Source organism: Lynx rufus, unplaced genomic scaffold, assembly GCF_022079265.1.
Source record: "Lynx rufus isolate CCGP_SWC_20201006 ecotype Redwood Valley unplaced genomic scaffold, mLynRuf1.p SCAF_1, whole genome shotgun sequence".
NCBI lineage: Eukaryota > Metazoa > Chordata > Mammalia > Carnivora > Felidae > Lynx > Lynx rufus.
In genome coordinates this window covers 17,901-33,632 of record NW_025814823.1, presented here as the reverse complement: position 1 = coordinate 33,632, position 15,732 = coordinate 17,901, and the positions used below count along the sequence as shown (strand labels likewise).

Sequence of the window (15,732 nt, the reverse complement as noted above, 5' to 3'; positions counted from 1 at the left end):
TGGGCAGATGGAAGGGGAAGTACATGGGGCAGAGGGGCAGCCAGAGAGGGAACGAGAAGTCAAACAATGATCAGCCCATCTTCCCACCTGGCTTAGGAGCTGGGTGCCCAGGGGAGGGGAAGATGAGGAGTGAGGAAGGTGGGGCTCACTCAAAGGGCTGGTAATGCCCAGCTCCAGGGTTTGGGGCTGCTGGGGGGTGGTGCTAGCAGGAGAGAATCATCCTAACCTGAGAAAGGAGGGGCAGGATGGGGCTGACATGGAGGGGACACGAGATGTTGAGTCAGGATGGAGGGTGAGAACAGGGGAGGCCCAGCAGCCAGGCAGGACAAGCAGTCTCAGAAGGAGCAGGGGTTCCTTCAGTGTTTGAAATGAGGCCAAGTCTTAATGATGTTGTACAAAGCTTCCCCAGGAGACAGTGTATTGACAATATCACTGTGTCCCACCAGCAGGTAGTTGGGAGTTAAATACCCCTTGTCCACTGCACACTGGATCAGGTTCTGGGCTGCCTCCAGGGCTGCAGCATTGGGTGGGGTACCTGCAAAACAGAGTTATCCATCTGTTCTAGGATTCCAGGGCACCCTGCCTAAGGAAGGACCCATTCCAGAATCACCCCTAACCCACCCCTACCACCAAGCTAATATATTCCACTATTGCCATCCTGTAGACAGAAAACCAAGTCAAGACTCAGATTTCTCAGCACCAAAGTTCTTCTCAAATGAAAATAGCAGAGTCTGGGATAAAACATACAATTATTTGGGGATGTAAAGAGCTTTTGTCTGCTGTAAATATGCCTGCCTGATAGTTCCCTACTGGGGGAATTTAGCCTCCCATAGGATATTTGGCACTGTGTAGAGACATTTTTTGGTTGTCACAGCTAGGCAAGGGGTGATACAAGCATCTGGTGGCAGAAGCCAGGGATGCTGCTAAACCTCCTTCAATGTACAGGGCAGCCCCTTTACAAAGAATTACCTGATCCAAGATGTCAATAGTGCTGAAGCTGAGAAACCTTGCTTTGGCCACAGATATGCTTCCTGCACCTTCATATGCTCAGCCCCATCTGCAGGTACCTTCCTGGGTCACCCCTCGCCCCACTCAATGTCCATTTTAGTATCAGCCTGAACCAGCCCCAAGTGGCAAAGTCTCTTCTTCCCAGAGGTTCAGCAAAAGGCCTCTGAGTCTAAACAAACTCTGGTCAAGAGCTGGGAGCAATGACAATTCTCAGTGTACACTTTGGATGCAGAGACAGGGGCTCATTCAGGGCTGTGGCAAATAAGGCAAGGGTCCCTACATTGGTGCCATCATAAAAAACTTAGCAAAACATATGCACAAAGATATTTTCCTCTTGTCTTGTCAGAAGAGAGAGGCATTTGGTTGGATGTGTGTGGGCATTATGCCTGGGGGATGGGGGTCATTCCTGGTCACACTTAGCTTCGTCAAACATCAAATCAGAAGCTCAGTAAGTCCAAGATATGCAGGCTCTCAGTGATGCCTGAGTTTGATGCTGTTGTTGTCCACGTGAGACACACTCTTTCAGACACCATACCATGAAAGGTCATTGTCACTGCCCAAAGCATCCACTTACCCAGGAAGGTCCCCATGAAGGCAATGCCCAGGGCAATGTCATTGTAGCCAGGAGCACGGGAGCCTTGGACATTCCAGCCCACTCCTTCATAAATGACACCATCCTGCCCCACAAGGAAGCTAAAGGACCATGACAGGAGAAAGACATCAGCATGACAGGCACTCTGCGATTGTTTCATTTATTCATCCATTCACTCATTCATTCAATCACTCATGCCTTTACTTAGCAGACACTGATTAGTCATTAAATTCTAAGCACTGAGTTACAAAAAAGACAGTCTTTGCCAGAGGTGTGCTGGTAAACCAGCTGTCATCAGAAAAGGGGAAGGGCAGGAAGTCCTGGTTTATGCCCTTTATTGATTTCTGTGGTGTAAAACTCCCACCATAGCTGATTTTAATCCACCAGTGATTTAACAAAGGTTCACAAAATTCCTGGATCTCCCAGGGATCCCCTCTCATGAGCCCTCCAGGTCTAGCACACTGCTGCTTCCCCAAGGAGCTCACAGACTAGGGAGAAAAGAGTGACAGCTGCCATCCCTGCAACCTGGCTTTCCTCATACCTTGCCAGTGTTTCCCCAGTGATCTGTGGCCACCTTACCACTAAAGACAAAATACACTTCTCCAGCCCTACCTTGCTGATCCCTCTGTATCCTCAAACATTCTCTCCCCTTTACTTCCATCGCACCCCACTCTCCCAGTTGTCTTCTGTGGCTGTCCCTCATTCCTCTGCACCTTGTCTCCCTGTGTCCTTTCCTTAAATGTGGGGTACCTCAAGATGCTGCCCAGGACAAACCCATCTACCTCCTTGAAGATAACTTCAACTGCCATTGAGCAAAATTCATGTGTCCACACCTGTGCCACCTTCTTCCCCACCAGTTCCCCTTTCCAGGCTCCCCATCTTAGTGAAAGGCACCACCTCCTGTCCTTCCATTGGTCCCAGCCAGGAATATGAGTATGAGCCCACCGCTTCATCCCTCAATAACCATGGATTGTCCACCGCATCTTACAACCACTGTCCCTGATCAACCCTGGCATCCTCATCACCAACATTACACTAATCTCCACTGACCTCTTAGATCTGTCTGCTTCTCCCCATGACAGCCTTATCACCACCCTGGTCTTGCTTGAATTGATCTCACCACCTGCAGATTTGTCCTTTTCTGTTCCATTCCTGAAGCTGTGAATGATCTTCCTGATACAAATCTTATCTCAAACCTGCTTTTATGCCCTTGGCACACAGTGGGCACACACTCCCCAGCTTAAGTGAGAAGATCCCTCATAATATGCCCCCTTGTTTGCCTCCTTACCTTCCACCATCCCTCTCTTTGGCATCTGTTTTTATCATTATTATTATTTAAAAATTTTTAAATGTTTACTTATTTTTGAGAGAGCGAGAACGCAAGCTGGGGAGTGGCAGAGAAAGGGGGAAAGAGGATGGAAGTAGGCTGTGCACTGACAGCAGCAAGCCTGATCCAGGGCTCTAACTCACAAACTGCAAGATCGGGACCTGAGCCAAAGTTGGACACTCAACTGATTGAACCACCGAGGCATCCCAGCATCTATTTTTATTATGATAAACTTCCCTCAGCTTCTCAAAGACACCATTATCAGGCTGGCATCCAGGACTTTCCACAGAGGTCCTTTCTCTCTGCCCAAAACACTCTTCCCCCTCCTCCGATGAGCTCACTCATTTCTTAGATCCCAGTTGATATGTCATCTCTTGAGTAGTGCTTTCTTCACACCCAATTCCCCCGCAAGCTACCAAGAGGTAAAAATGTCTCCTGTTTACACTCTGCACCCTCTATAATAACACTTAATGTACTCTATTAGGCTTTATTCATTTAGTTATCTTTCTTCTTCAGCAGTTTTAGCTCCATCAAGGCAAGAACCATATCTGTGCTACATCTGCTAGTGTCCCCAGAGTGTAGCCTCATGCCACAAAGAGTAGGCACTCAGTGTTCTCAGTGAATTAATTTATAGCAAGTGGGTATTTACTCCTGACTACAGATCACCTCAGGGTGAGAAAATGGCAGGGTCATGAAAGTTATGGCACAAGGTATACAATAAAGGTCAAAGTCAAGGGACAGGAAACTCGCTACTGAAACCTGAATGGGAAAAGGGAAAGGTCCTCTCTCAGCACCCATCACTTTCCAGGTTAGGTTCAAAACATAGAGTCAATATTCAGGTATCTATTATGATCAAAGAGAACAACCCTGTGAATAATCCTGCATTGCAGGATCTATAAAAGCACTTGACAAGTCTTAACAGATGAAAGGTGTTGGAGGAAGCTTTCTCCTATTTTGAAAGGGTTGTAACTATAACAGGATGGAGAGAGGAGAGGCCATCACCCCAAAATCACATACTAAGTAATGGTAAATCCAGCTAAGGAAGGGCCATTGCACACAGCTATGCTTCTTGCACCCTGCACAGAGTGCCTGGCCAGGAGGCAAGGAAGGACTAAAATCCAGCTCCACTAGCTAATCCATAAAGTCTCTAGAGGAAGGGCCTCCTTGATTAATGTGTACAAATATGCTATCTAGGCTAGTGCTATCTATGCTAGTCCATCCTGAGACTTAACATTCAGTGTGATTGTTTCTGATGGATATGAGATGGTATCTAACCTACCTGTGAACTTGGAAAGCACGCTGCAAGAAGTTTCTATTCTCCCATTAGGTCAGTGTGCTTTTTATTAAAGGATTACAGATCTTGGCATTAGAGCAATCAGAGGATATTATCTGGTGCCTCCCCCTGCCTTCAGACAGGAAGATATTCTCTATAGGCTTCACAATCTTGCATGTGTATGACTTCTAATATCTTGCCAGCAGTCTTGACCTCCATCATATCTATATACAATCTTTAAAAATGACACATTTTGAGGGGCACCTGGGTGACTCAGTTGGTAAGGCATCTGACTTTATTTCAACTCAGGTCATGATCTCATGGTTCGTGGGATCCAGCCCCTTGATGGGCACTGCTGACAGTGGAAAGCCTGCATGGGATTCTCTCTCCCTCTCTCTCTGCCCTTCCTGCACTTGCACTCATGCTTGCTCACTCTCTCTAAAAACATATAAATAAACTTTTAAAAAATAGATACATTTTGAGAACATGTTCAAGGAGAATGACCACCCCATTAGCTATATCCTAAGTAAGGCTCACCTAGGGTTGTGTGAAAAATCAACATGGTCATAGATGGAGCACCTTTCATATGGCAGGCACTCAGTAAACATTACTTTCCTTTCTCTCCCATTCGAAGGTTCAGAGTCTGCTCCGAGGTAAAAGAAGCCTATATATCCTCAGGTCCACTTACTTATACCCAATGTCACATGAATTCAATCTGTCTATGAAGAAGGACTGGATATCTTGGACCAACAGGTGGCACTCATCAGACATGATGCAGGTTCTCCCAGCGGTGTGGAAAATGACAACATACTTAGCTGGGAGGTTCATCTTGGGACAGTGCGTCTTCCTGGCCTCCCATGCAGATCGAGGGACAATGTTGGAGCAAGCTGGGGAGGGGAGCCAGAAAACATCAATGTGTGGACTCGTGCCCACTCATGCCAACCACCTCAATACTGAACATCCCCATGCCATCTGGGCATCCTGACCTAACCCTGACTGTGGAACTCAGGAAAGTCCACCTGGTAGTGGGGTATATCTGCATGGTAGGATTGGATTCAAAAGGCAGGAATCATAGACATGGGATCTAACCTTAAAATAGAACCCAGAGGAGTGTGTGAATGTTGATCCTAAGGGTACATGGATACTCATTCCCAAGAGCAAAGGGTACTTATTTACCTGTATGGTTGTCTTGTGTATATGTGGATGTACATACATAACAGGGTCTTTTGGACAAATCAGTTGAATTTTCATCTGAAAGCATGTCTTTGAGACTCACTTGTAATCCCTAAAACTCTGTCAGTGTAAGCAATTATTAATATTAGCAGATGGCTAATCCAAAGACAGAGATCAGATTTACTCAGAGCTTTCACATAATAGAGCTAATTATCTTTAAAACTTTATTAAGTCCAGGAAAAGGCCAAAAGTGGTTATTAACTACACTGTCAGTTTTGGGTTTCTTTGAAAGAGAGAGTGAGAGAGAGAGGGCTAGAGCACACCCTTGCACAGCATGAGCAGGGAAGGGACAGAGGGAGGGAGATGGAGGGAGGGAAAGAGAATCTTAAGCAGGGTCCACGCCCAGCGCAGAGCCTGATGGGGACTCAATCTCATGACCATGAGATCATGACCTCAGCCTAAATCAAGAGTCAGATGCTTAACCAAATGAGCCGCATAGATGCCCCTATTTTTTTTTTTTTTGAAGTAAACTCTACTACCAACATGGTGCTGGAACTCATGACCCCAAGATCCAGGGTCACGTGCTCTACCAGCCAGTTGCCCCTTAACTATACTGGTTTTGATGTTGTAATTTGTTAAACCCCAAATCTACCTTTTATCTAGTGTTTATTACCTGTATTACACTAACCCCTTCCTCTGAAGTCAGTATAGGTGGTGACTTAAGCACTTCAATCAATCAATGTTGTTCAGGTTCTTATATTCAGAAAGATGCACATTTGTGCTTTTGTGCTTGTCTGTGTTAGATGCCTATCCCTCTCCATGTTTTCTTCCTCCACAGTACTTTTCACCTTATAACATATCAAATATTTTACTTGCTTATTTGCTTATTTGCTTATTGTCTTTTTCTACTCTCTAGGTTGAAACTTTATAAGGCTACTGCTTATGTGTTTTATTCCAAGATATCTCTTCAGTGACTAATTGTTGACTGACTCAAGAAATTAGTACACATATATTATACCAGGCTAATGCCATAGCTCTATCATTCTTGGAGTCTGAGGTATAAAGGGGTGACCTGGAGAGTCCGTCTCAAATTGTACCAGCCCCAAAGTTTCAGAGTTGGATGACCAGTTGCCTATCAGAAGGGATCCAATGAGAGCTTGGCTAAAAAAGTCACTCTCAATGGCATTTGGAAGTTATAAGGGCATGGGGTGGGTGGGTAGGTTTAAAGGGAGGCCCGGTAGGGTTGAAAGTCTTACCTTTCTTAGGACTTGCCTTCTGCAGAGGGGCCAGGCAGTTTTCACCTTTCACAAGAAGTGGCTGAACATACATGGAGGACAGGTGGCCCTTCTGGATTGCATAGGAGATCAGACCCTCCATGGCTGACAGGGCAGCAGGGCTAGGACTGTGGCCTGAAAGAGAGCCATCTGTGGTAACCTGGGTCTGGCCTGAGTTTCAGGGTATTGTGGGAGAAGGATGAGAGGCCCTGCCAGCCCCTACATAGCTGTTGGAGGGGAACTGGCTCATCCCCCAGGTTGGAAAGCCTAAAAGTCAAGGATCCACCTGGTCTAGGATGAAGACCTTTCCCAGTGACCTGATAAGACTTCATTTATTACTCTTTCTCCGTGGAAGAGCTGGAAGGCAGCACTATGCTCTGGAGTGCTCAGCTGGCCGGGCCAGGGTTTCCATTGGCAGGCACCCTTCCAGGCATGTGCCAGCCTCTTTACCTGCATTAACTTCTTTGATCCTCACCACAAACCTCTGAGGTGGATGCTATTATTAGCCCCATATTTACAGAGAGGAACTTGAGGCTCCAAAAAGTAATGTGCTCAAGACCCCAGAGGAAACAGGGTGACACCGAGATAGCAATGAGTGGTCACAAAAACAAACCAAGCTGAACACACAGTCCTCTGACATGCTGGAAACCACCCTGAAATTAGAAAAGAAAAGTGTGGCCTTGCCTTCTGATTCTTCTCCTTGGGTCACTTCCTCTCTGGAGCTCAGGCTGTACTCTGTATAACAGCAACCAGGAAACTTGTCTGGATTTTCTCACAGAGTATTGGGAGGGGACAGTGAGAAACTAGCTGAGCAAGAATTTTAATAGTAAGAGTGCACAAACTCAGTGGAATGGTCCTGGAGCATGTATGCTAGGACACGGGCTGGGGGAATGGGCAGCAGTAAGAATAAAAGAAAGTGGAAGGGACTCAGGGATTGGAGGCCTCAGAGTGGTTTTAAAAATTATACAGAAAATCTTGGGGTAAGAGAGATGGGAGGAGGAGGTTCCTGGCAAGAAATGGGAAACAGGGCCTGGCACTGAAGAAGGGTGAGAGCCAGAGAGGAAGATGTGAGTCACTGATAGAAGAGAGCAGAAGCCCACATTCCTCCATGATGAGTGCATAATGGTGACAAAGCTGCAGAGAGAACTCTGGACAGCACCTCCACTGTGAGACTGTCAGAGGGAAAGGAGCCAACTCAGAGACTGAGAAGGAAACCAGAGCAGGAGGAAGAGAACTAATACCATTCATTCATGGAAGCCAAAGGAGAGGGGAACTCCAGGAGAGTGGATCATTGGGGAAGTAGGAGGTTGAAGAGTCAGTGCGGAAACAAAGAAGTGGGTAACTCTTTGGAGAAGGGCAGCTGGAATGACCATTACCTTCCTTGGTGCCAAAGAAAGCAAAGCCCAGGGAGATGTGGTTGTAGCCCTGGGTGTGCATGCCTTGGATGTTCCAGCCAACACCTTCATACACCCTGCCATCGTCTCCAACCAGGAAGCTGTGAAGCAAGGAGATACAGGCTGAGTGGCTGGCACCGTGGTGTATCCCACAAGAGGAACCACTTACCAACCTCCAAAGGGAGAAGTGCTCAAGCTGTGCTCACTACAGGGAATTTGCATGGACTTGTCCCAGACAATGGATAGTCCAAGTCATTTATATTCCGTTAGAATTCAGAAGCTACCCCCACACTGCCTACCTTCTTTGCTCAAATGCCTAGGTTTTATGTAAATCATCCTACACACTCAGGAGGAGGAGAGGTCCTGGTGCCATCACAGTAACTAACACAGACTCAATTACACTGTGAGATTCTTCTCAGCCTCAAACATGGCTTTCCTTCCTCTAAAATGCATGCTACCTGTGTCATCTCCATGTAAGCTGCTCATGTGATTTCTCTTACATAGATCTATCTTACATAAATTTATCAGGAAGTAGGTCCTCAGAAAAGCACATGGACACAGGCAGTTTATTTGGTAAGGGGTCCCAGAAGCCAGAGTGAGGGAGCAAGGAGAGCAAGTCAGAAGCAAGAAACCCAACAAAGCATGTGCAATGCAATTGGGCTGGCTTCACAATGGCCACCTGGGGCTTAGAATCATTACCCACTCCCCACCACCCACCGCCAGACAGGGTGAACTTCCAAGGAACTGAGTACATGGACCTAAGATTGTCCCTGAGAAGGGCCAGGGGCTGAGGAAGTTATCTACAACCCCTGCCTGCCAGGGGGGTATTAACTCCCCTTCACCATCAGAGATGATGAAAGTCTGAAGTGGAAAAGCAGAGAGATGCAGAGGGTACTGGAAGTGAGAAGCCATTACCATGCATAGGGACTGTCCATAACTGGGTGAGGTCAGAGATAAGCCAAGGGCACGTGGTCCTGGACACTAAAAGGGTCCACTGGAGTGGCCACTAGGGTAAGAGATGTCTCACAAGGTGGGAGCCCCCTGAATGTGGTGAAGTGGGACATGCAGCAGGCAAAGAGCCAGTTTTGAGCCAGTCTGGGCTCCACAACTTTGCAGTTGTGTGACTCTGAGCAAATCAAACAACGTCCTTGCCTCAGTCCCCTCACCTGGACCATGGGGATAGTAATGCATGCCTGACCAACCTTGGTGGAGCAAATGAATTCATGCACACAGTAGTCATTTGTAACTGTCAATGTGTTATGTGAACTAGGTTTGGGGGGGCATATACGTACAGTTATTACTTAACCTTCCTTGCTTTCTTTTAGATCTGACAGAAAATTCAAAAGGATTTGGAATTTTGTAGGGGTTTAATATTTTACTCATTATCAACCCAATATAACCTCAACCTGGTAAGTGGAGAGCAGAGATGAGTAAGGCCAAGAGAAGTGTCATAAGCAGTATCGTTGATCACGTACTCTCACATATCCCTTGTCCCTTACTTGTAGGCCACGTCACACCAGATGTTGTTGTGCACATGATGGTCCCAGAGTTCCCACAGCCTCTGACTACATGCAGTCCGGTTGTGACACTCCAGTCCAGGGACATGGTGCGTGACAAAGAAATCCACAGGCCTGGTCAGTGGAGTGCTGCAGCCAACAGCTTCTGCCCCCCACTCCTTGTGAGAGACCACTGTGGAGACACCAGTGGGGTAACCACAAGGGTGAGGAGGTTATCACTCGGCGCATCCTGCTCCATCACTGCCTCACTAACCCCCTGGGCCATGGGTGCCATTCTGGGCTGAGTCTGCTTCTTGAGGGTAGAAGAGTCCTGGGAGGAGGTCTTCAGCAGGCAGGCACACCCTCTGCTTCTTATCTCCACATCCCTTCCGCTGTTCCCATTGCAGAGTATGCACCTGTCCAGAGAAGCCTGGATGCTCTGCTCCCTCATACAGGGCATCCCTACCTGGGACAGACTCCATCCTGCAGCTGCTGCCCTGCTCTGCTCTAGGACCCCTGCTTTCAGGAAGCAGCTCCTTCCCACTGCTTCCCCGGGGAAAGCCTGAGAGGCCCATCTGGGCAGCACTAATGCCCCCGTGCACACTATGTTCACTGACAGTTTGCTCTGTGGCTCTGTGTCCTTTGTCCTGTTCTGAGTGCTTCCTGAAGGGACTATATCTCTTCCTCAGCCTAGGGACTCTCTCAAGGTATGGCCTGACTCTCCCTTTCAGTTGGACGACTCCCTGAGGGCAGGGTATGGGTCGTCCATACCCTCAGGCGAGGGGGCCCTTAGTGAAGAGGATGAATCTCCCTGGCCTCTCCCAATAACACCTGGACCCCCAAGGCCTGTGGCATCCTAGCAGGTGGTTTGCTCCGTCCACTGTCTCAGCCCCATGCATTCTCATGCCAGCCACAAGGGGCAGTGCAGACCTCAGAAGCACTGGTCACAGCAGATACCCAGCTATCCTTAAGCCTCCTCACCATTGAGACCAAGTCTTCCTTTATCAATAAGCTGAGAGATGTTGCCAAACAGGTCCTGAAGGCCCTCTGATATGCGTTTGGCTTGTGTTTCATTCCAGGAGAAAGCACCTGCAGAGAAACATTCCATTTTGCATCAGTCCTCAGAGAACCCCAGTACTAGCCATCTCAGTGACAGACTCAGGCCAGATCACTGAGGCCCTTCCAGGAGACCCCATTAGGCTGGCAGAAGGACTACCTCCAGTAGCAACATGTGCATGCTTTTCTCCAACACCAACTCCAGGGAATATCCCAGAACATAGTTAAATAGCCAAGAGCAGGAAGTTGGAAATATATCCGTTTCTCATGAGCTACATCTATACACACAATTGGGGGAAAAATGCAACCTGGAAATAAATGTGTCCAAGCATCTCAAAAGGACAAGGTCCTCTTTTGTATGGATTTTACTGAATAGAAACAATGGGAAGATGATATGGAGAAGGGATTAGATTACTTGCACAAATCAAGTCTGTTCCTCCAGGGCTGATTTGGGGGCATGTGCTGTGCCCAAGCTCCTGTGTGTGGAACTGACATCCCTGTCTCCGAGGACTTTCTCTTATTGACAAAAGCATAAACCCCTGATTGACTCTGATTGACATAGAAATCATACAGACAGAACCATTGCTCCCGTTGTGCAAGTGCAAAGTCCTTCATGTGCATTATCTCATTTAATCCTCAAAAACTTTGGGAAATCATAACATTATCTCATTTTCAGCTGGGAAAATTAAGGTTTAAAGGACTGAGTAGTTTGCTTAAAATCATTGCTGGAGGCAGGTCAAGGATTTGAAATAGGTTTACAGAGTCCAAATTCTGTGTTCTAAATGCAAAGTTATTCTTTCTCCCTAAGGAGAAAGCACATTCTCTGCTGTGAGATTAGATGATCCTTCTTAGTTACCCACTGTTCCAGTAAAAGAAAACTCACTCCAGCTCCCAAGACCCAGCAAGACAGGAAGCCACAGCAGCATCCTCATGTGGTCCCAGGACACGGATGAGAAAGTGTGGACCTTGGCCCTGGGAGAGACACTGACAGTTAACCCAACTGTGCTTTACTCCTCAAACAGGGCACCCATCCCAATGCATGGAACCCCTGTCTGCTTCCCTGCCCAACTATAGGCTTCCTGTGGGCCAGTGCCTGAGTGGGACTCTCAGGGTCCCCAGCACATATCAGGTGCTCCTTGGATGGGTAAACACCCCCATCCTGTTTTCCTGGGCAACTAGATTTCATTGAGTGGCTACTATGTACAAAGCCAGTATGGACACTCACACAAGCAACCTTATTTAATCCTTACACTAACTGTGCAATGTAGGATTGTTAACTCCCATTCTTATAGAAAAGAGTTGCAAGCTCCAGCAATAAGAGAACTCAGAAATCCAAACACACATGGATGGGTCTTGTGCAGAGAATTCCTTCCCAGTTGGGAATGGTGTGAGGGTGAGGGAGGGCACAAGAGGGTACTGACAAGAGTCAGCAGGGGTCCCCTGTTCTGGGGCAGAGGAGATATGGTCTTAACACTCCATGTGGTACAGTCCTCTTCCAAGGGAGAGGCTTCTCAACAAGAAACACACTCACACCCACACTCAGAAATACCTGTGGGTCCCGTGCTGTCCCAGTTCCACAGGTCAGGGTGCAGGCAGTTCCCCTTTCATTGGCTGGCAGTTCCTTCCTTCAGACTTGGCTTCTGGCCCTGCCCTCCTTCTCCAGCTGCCACCTCCCAGGCTTTTAGGATGCCTTTCACCAGAAGGCACTCCCTCCCTGGTAAGGGAGCACCTGGGCTCTGGCTCTCCGGAGAGAAGAAGAACACCTGGATTCCTAACAGAAGGTAGAGAGGGGGCAGAGTTCTGAGGCTCCCCACAGGTTCTGTCCACCCAGAGTAACTGGAAGAGACCAGACTCAGGCTGAAAGCAAGGCCTCACCCTGTGAATAAGCCCAGGTACCGCCTCCCTGGGAAAGGGCATGATTGCCCAAGTCTCCCTGAGCTGCTTCCTCATCCCCAGGCTTTGGGAAGCCCAGTCAACCCAATATCTGGGAATTCTTGGAATGCCCCAAATCCAGGGGTCAAACTTCGCCACCCCAAGATATGCCTCTTTGGCATATTGGTTATTCTGAGCTGGTTATTTTTTAAGGAAATACACAAGAACCACGAGAAGTTCTGAAAACCAAGAAGTCACCCTTTTGTAAGAGACACATGAATAGGGGAAATCTCCACTTGTAAGGGTGACTCCTTCAGCACCAGGATGCAGGTATGACTGTCAATCTCCAGAAGCTGCTATCACTGGAGAAAGCAATAATTTATATATGCTTAACTTTGCCCTTGTTTGCTGTGCTTTTCCTGGGGACCTCCCACAACTGACTTCCTGTCCCCAACATCTTTTGTCTTTAGCTAATGATGGTATTTAAGGTGATGGCTTTGGCTATTTAAGGGAGTTACTCAGTTTTCCTGGGGCTCTGGGGCTCTGCCATATATCTCTATCTCTATCATCTCTATCTCTATCTCTATCTCATCTATATATCTATATCTATATACATATCTCTCTCTATATATATATATGAAGTATACAATTTCTTTCTTTCTTTTTTATGTTTATTCACTTTTTGAGAGACAGAGTGTGAGCAGGGCAGGGGGCAGAGAGAGAGGGAGACACAGAATCTGAAGCAGGCTCCAGGCTCCGAGCTGTCAGCACAGAGCCTGACGCAGGGGTTGAACTCACAGACAGTGAGATCACGACCTGAGCTGAAGTTGGACACTCAACCGATTGAGCCACCCAGGCGCCCTGGAAGTATACAATTTCTTAAGATCTTCTTGATTTTCTCCTGTTAATCTGTCTCATGTCAATTTAATTTTTAGTCCATCTAAAGAACTTTGAAAGGCAGAGGAAAACTGTTTTCATCCCCAACAAGACCTGCTCCAGGAGTGTCAAGGCTGTGGATGGGGGCCACTGACCAATACCCCACCCTGCCCTACCCTCCTTCCACCAGGGCCACATGCACAGATGGGATGGAGGCAGAGGAACAGAAAGGTACATTCCAGAAGGCAGCACATAATGCGCTATCATCACTAGTACTTATTTTGGCTCGTGCACCCACCACCCCCACCACGAACGCCTGGCCCCTCACCCACTCCAAGCTCATTTTCCACGAGGTGAGTATCTCCACAAAGACCTGCACAGCTCTCACCTCCCAAGGGGTAGCCTCCTGAGACTGCAAAAAGGACGCTTCTGAGGGAATGCCCCAAATCCAGACAGGTGGCCCTTAGTGGGGCTGCAGTCTTACCCTCAGGCCTGTGGGATCCAGAAAAGCCCCCTCAAGGGGGGGGGCACAAATGAGCCACTTCCAAATTCTGTTCTCCTCATTTAACCAACAAGACCCAGGGCCAGGGAGAAAGGCCTCAGGAGCAGTGTGAAGGAGAGCAGGGGGCTGCTTTAGCTATAGGGACCCCATCAGTTTCCCAACAGTTTCCCAAACTTTGCTGACTTCTGTTTCTCCTTGCCTCTCCAATCCCCACCTTGACTAGTAATAAAGTTCTTGCAATGAGAAGCTCACCTCTGGCTCATCTAGTTTCACAGTTGAGGAGACTGGTCCCCTTCTACAGGTGGGCCCTGCGAACTTCAGGGATGGGATTGGAATCCTGGGTGGTGAAGGAGGGATGGGAATACTAGGCAGTGGCTGCCCAGAGGTAGCAAATAGCACTCAGGCAGCAAATTCTTAAGGCTAAGGGGCCCATTCTATATGATGGCATCAGGAGGGAGGAAGAATGTGGGCTGTCCCTCTCTGGTTCTGTGCACTTAGGACTAAATGCTAAGGTTCTGAATGACCCAGGTCCAGTCATCCTCCACAGCCACACTCACCTCTCTTGGCCAGAGCAGCTCCTTTTCCTGAATGTTCTCTCAACATGGTTGTCTCAGGGAAAAGTGCTTGTGTGACTGCATGGTGGGCTGAACGAGCCACACCACTTTTTTTCATGTAGCACCATTTCAAGTATATTAAAAGAACAATTAACAGCCAAACCATGGAGGAGTATCTCAAATGAAGAGTGTACCTTTTACTTCAAGGAAAACAACCAATGAGATTTGTTAGCAATAATGAAATTGGAGCTTTCAAACAAAATTAGAATTTTGGAAAATTTGTGTTGGCTACCATGAGCTTGAAAATCTCCTAATACTTTAAGACTTTTCTGATAAGATCAGTGATTACATTAATTTATCTGATTTATATATGTACATATTAAATATTGAAATATGTCAGCATTTGGAAGGTGTGGATAACTCAGTGAATCAATATTTTTCAATGACCAATATTTGAACTTACAAAATGATGCCTTTTATTCAAAAGACCCGTTCAAATTTCACAATAGACAATGGATTTTAATGTAACAGAATACAAAGGACTCATCGATAAGGTTTCAGATTCTACATTGCAACTAACCTTAAGAAACTTCTACTTGTTAAGTTTTGGTGTCTTATCAAAGAAGAATATCCGCACTGATTTTTAAAGACTATTAATATATTCCTCCCTTCCTAACTACTCATCTGTGTGAGGCTGGATTTTCTTCATATCTTCAACCAAAACAACGTAGAAAACACATCGAATGCAGAAATGGATATGAGAATCCAGGGGTCTTCTTTCACCTATGCATTAAAGAGGTTTACAAAAATGTAAAAAATGATATCACCCATTTGTTTTAAAAAATAGTATTTTTCAGAGTCCCCTGGGTGGCTTAGTCGGTTAGGCATCTGACTTCGGCTCAGGTCATGACCTCACAGTCTGTGAGTTTGAGCCCTGCATCCGGCTCTGTGCTGACAGCTTGGATCCTGGAGCCTGCTTCAGATTCTGTGTCTGCCTCTCTCTCTCTGACTCTACCCTGTTCAAGCTCTGTCTCTCTCTGTCTCAAAAATAAATAAACGTTAAAAAAATTTTTTTTAAATAGTATTTTTCATTTAAAAAATGTGTTAATATGGGTTTACTACTACTTTAAGTGAATCAGTATTTTAACTTTAAATTTTCTAATATTATACATATTAATACACATAACCCGCATAAACAAAAGCTCTGTGGTGTCAATTTTTTTTAGTGTAAAAGGGTCTTGAGAGCCAAAAGTATAAGCATTGGGATCCAAGGAATGTCATGGGCTGTCCTGTAGCTGGTAGGCCACAAGGGGGCAGCATGCTGCCCAGTAATAA

At 46.8% G+C, this 15,732-nt stretch overlaps 1 protein-coding gene across 1 annotated transcript; it reads right to left on the bottom strand.

The window, feature by feature from the left end:
- Positions 1-356: 356 nt before the first annotated feature.
- On the bottom strand, positions 357-14,446 carry LOC124528681 (peptidoglycan recognition protein 4-like). Its single transcript, XM_047102806.1, has 8 exons — positions 14,401-14,446; positions 10,528-10,626; positions 9,541-9,730; positions 8,024-8,142; positions 6,630-6,782; positions 4,889-5,087; positions 1,583-1,701; positions 357-535 (listed from the first exon to the last, which is right to left on the bottom strand). Exons 1-8 carry the CDS (start codon positions 14,444-14,446, stop codon positions 357-359), a joined length of 1,104 nt encoding a protein of 367 aa, XP_046958762.1.
- Positions 14,447-15,732: the final 1,286 nt, after the last annotated feature.

What these genes read in the sequence shown, in the direction of transcription:
- LOC124528681 (XM_047102806.1), bottom strand. Translation starts at nt 14,446, where the DNA reads ATGTTGAGAGAACATTCAGGAAAAGGAGCTGCTCTGGCCAAGAGAG. An exon ending in TGGTGTGACGTGGCCTACAA is followed by an intron (nt 8,143 to 9,540) that starts GTAAGGGACAAG and finishes CTTGCTTCACAG; the next exon opens with CTTCCTGGTTGGAGACGATG. An exon ending in GAAGGCAAGTCCTAAGAAAG is followed by an intron (nt 5,088 to 6,629) that starts GTAAGACTTTCA and finishes TCCCCTCCCCAG; the next exon opens with CTTGCTCCAACATTGTCCCT.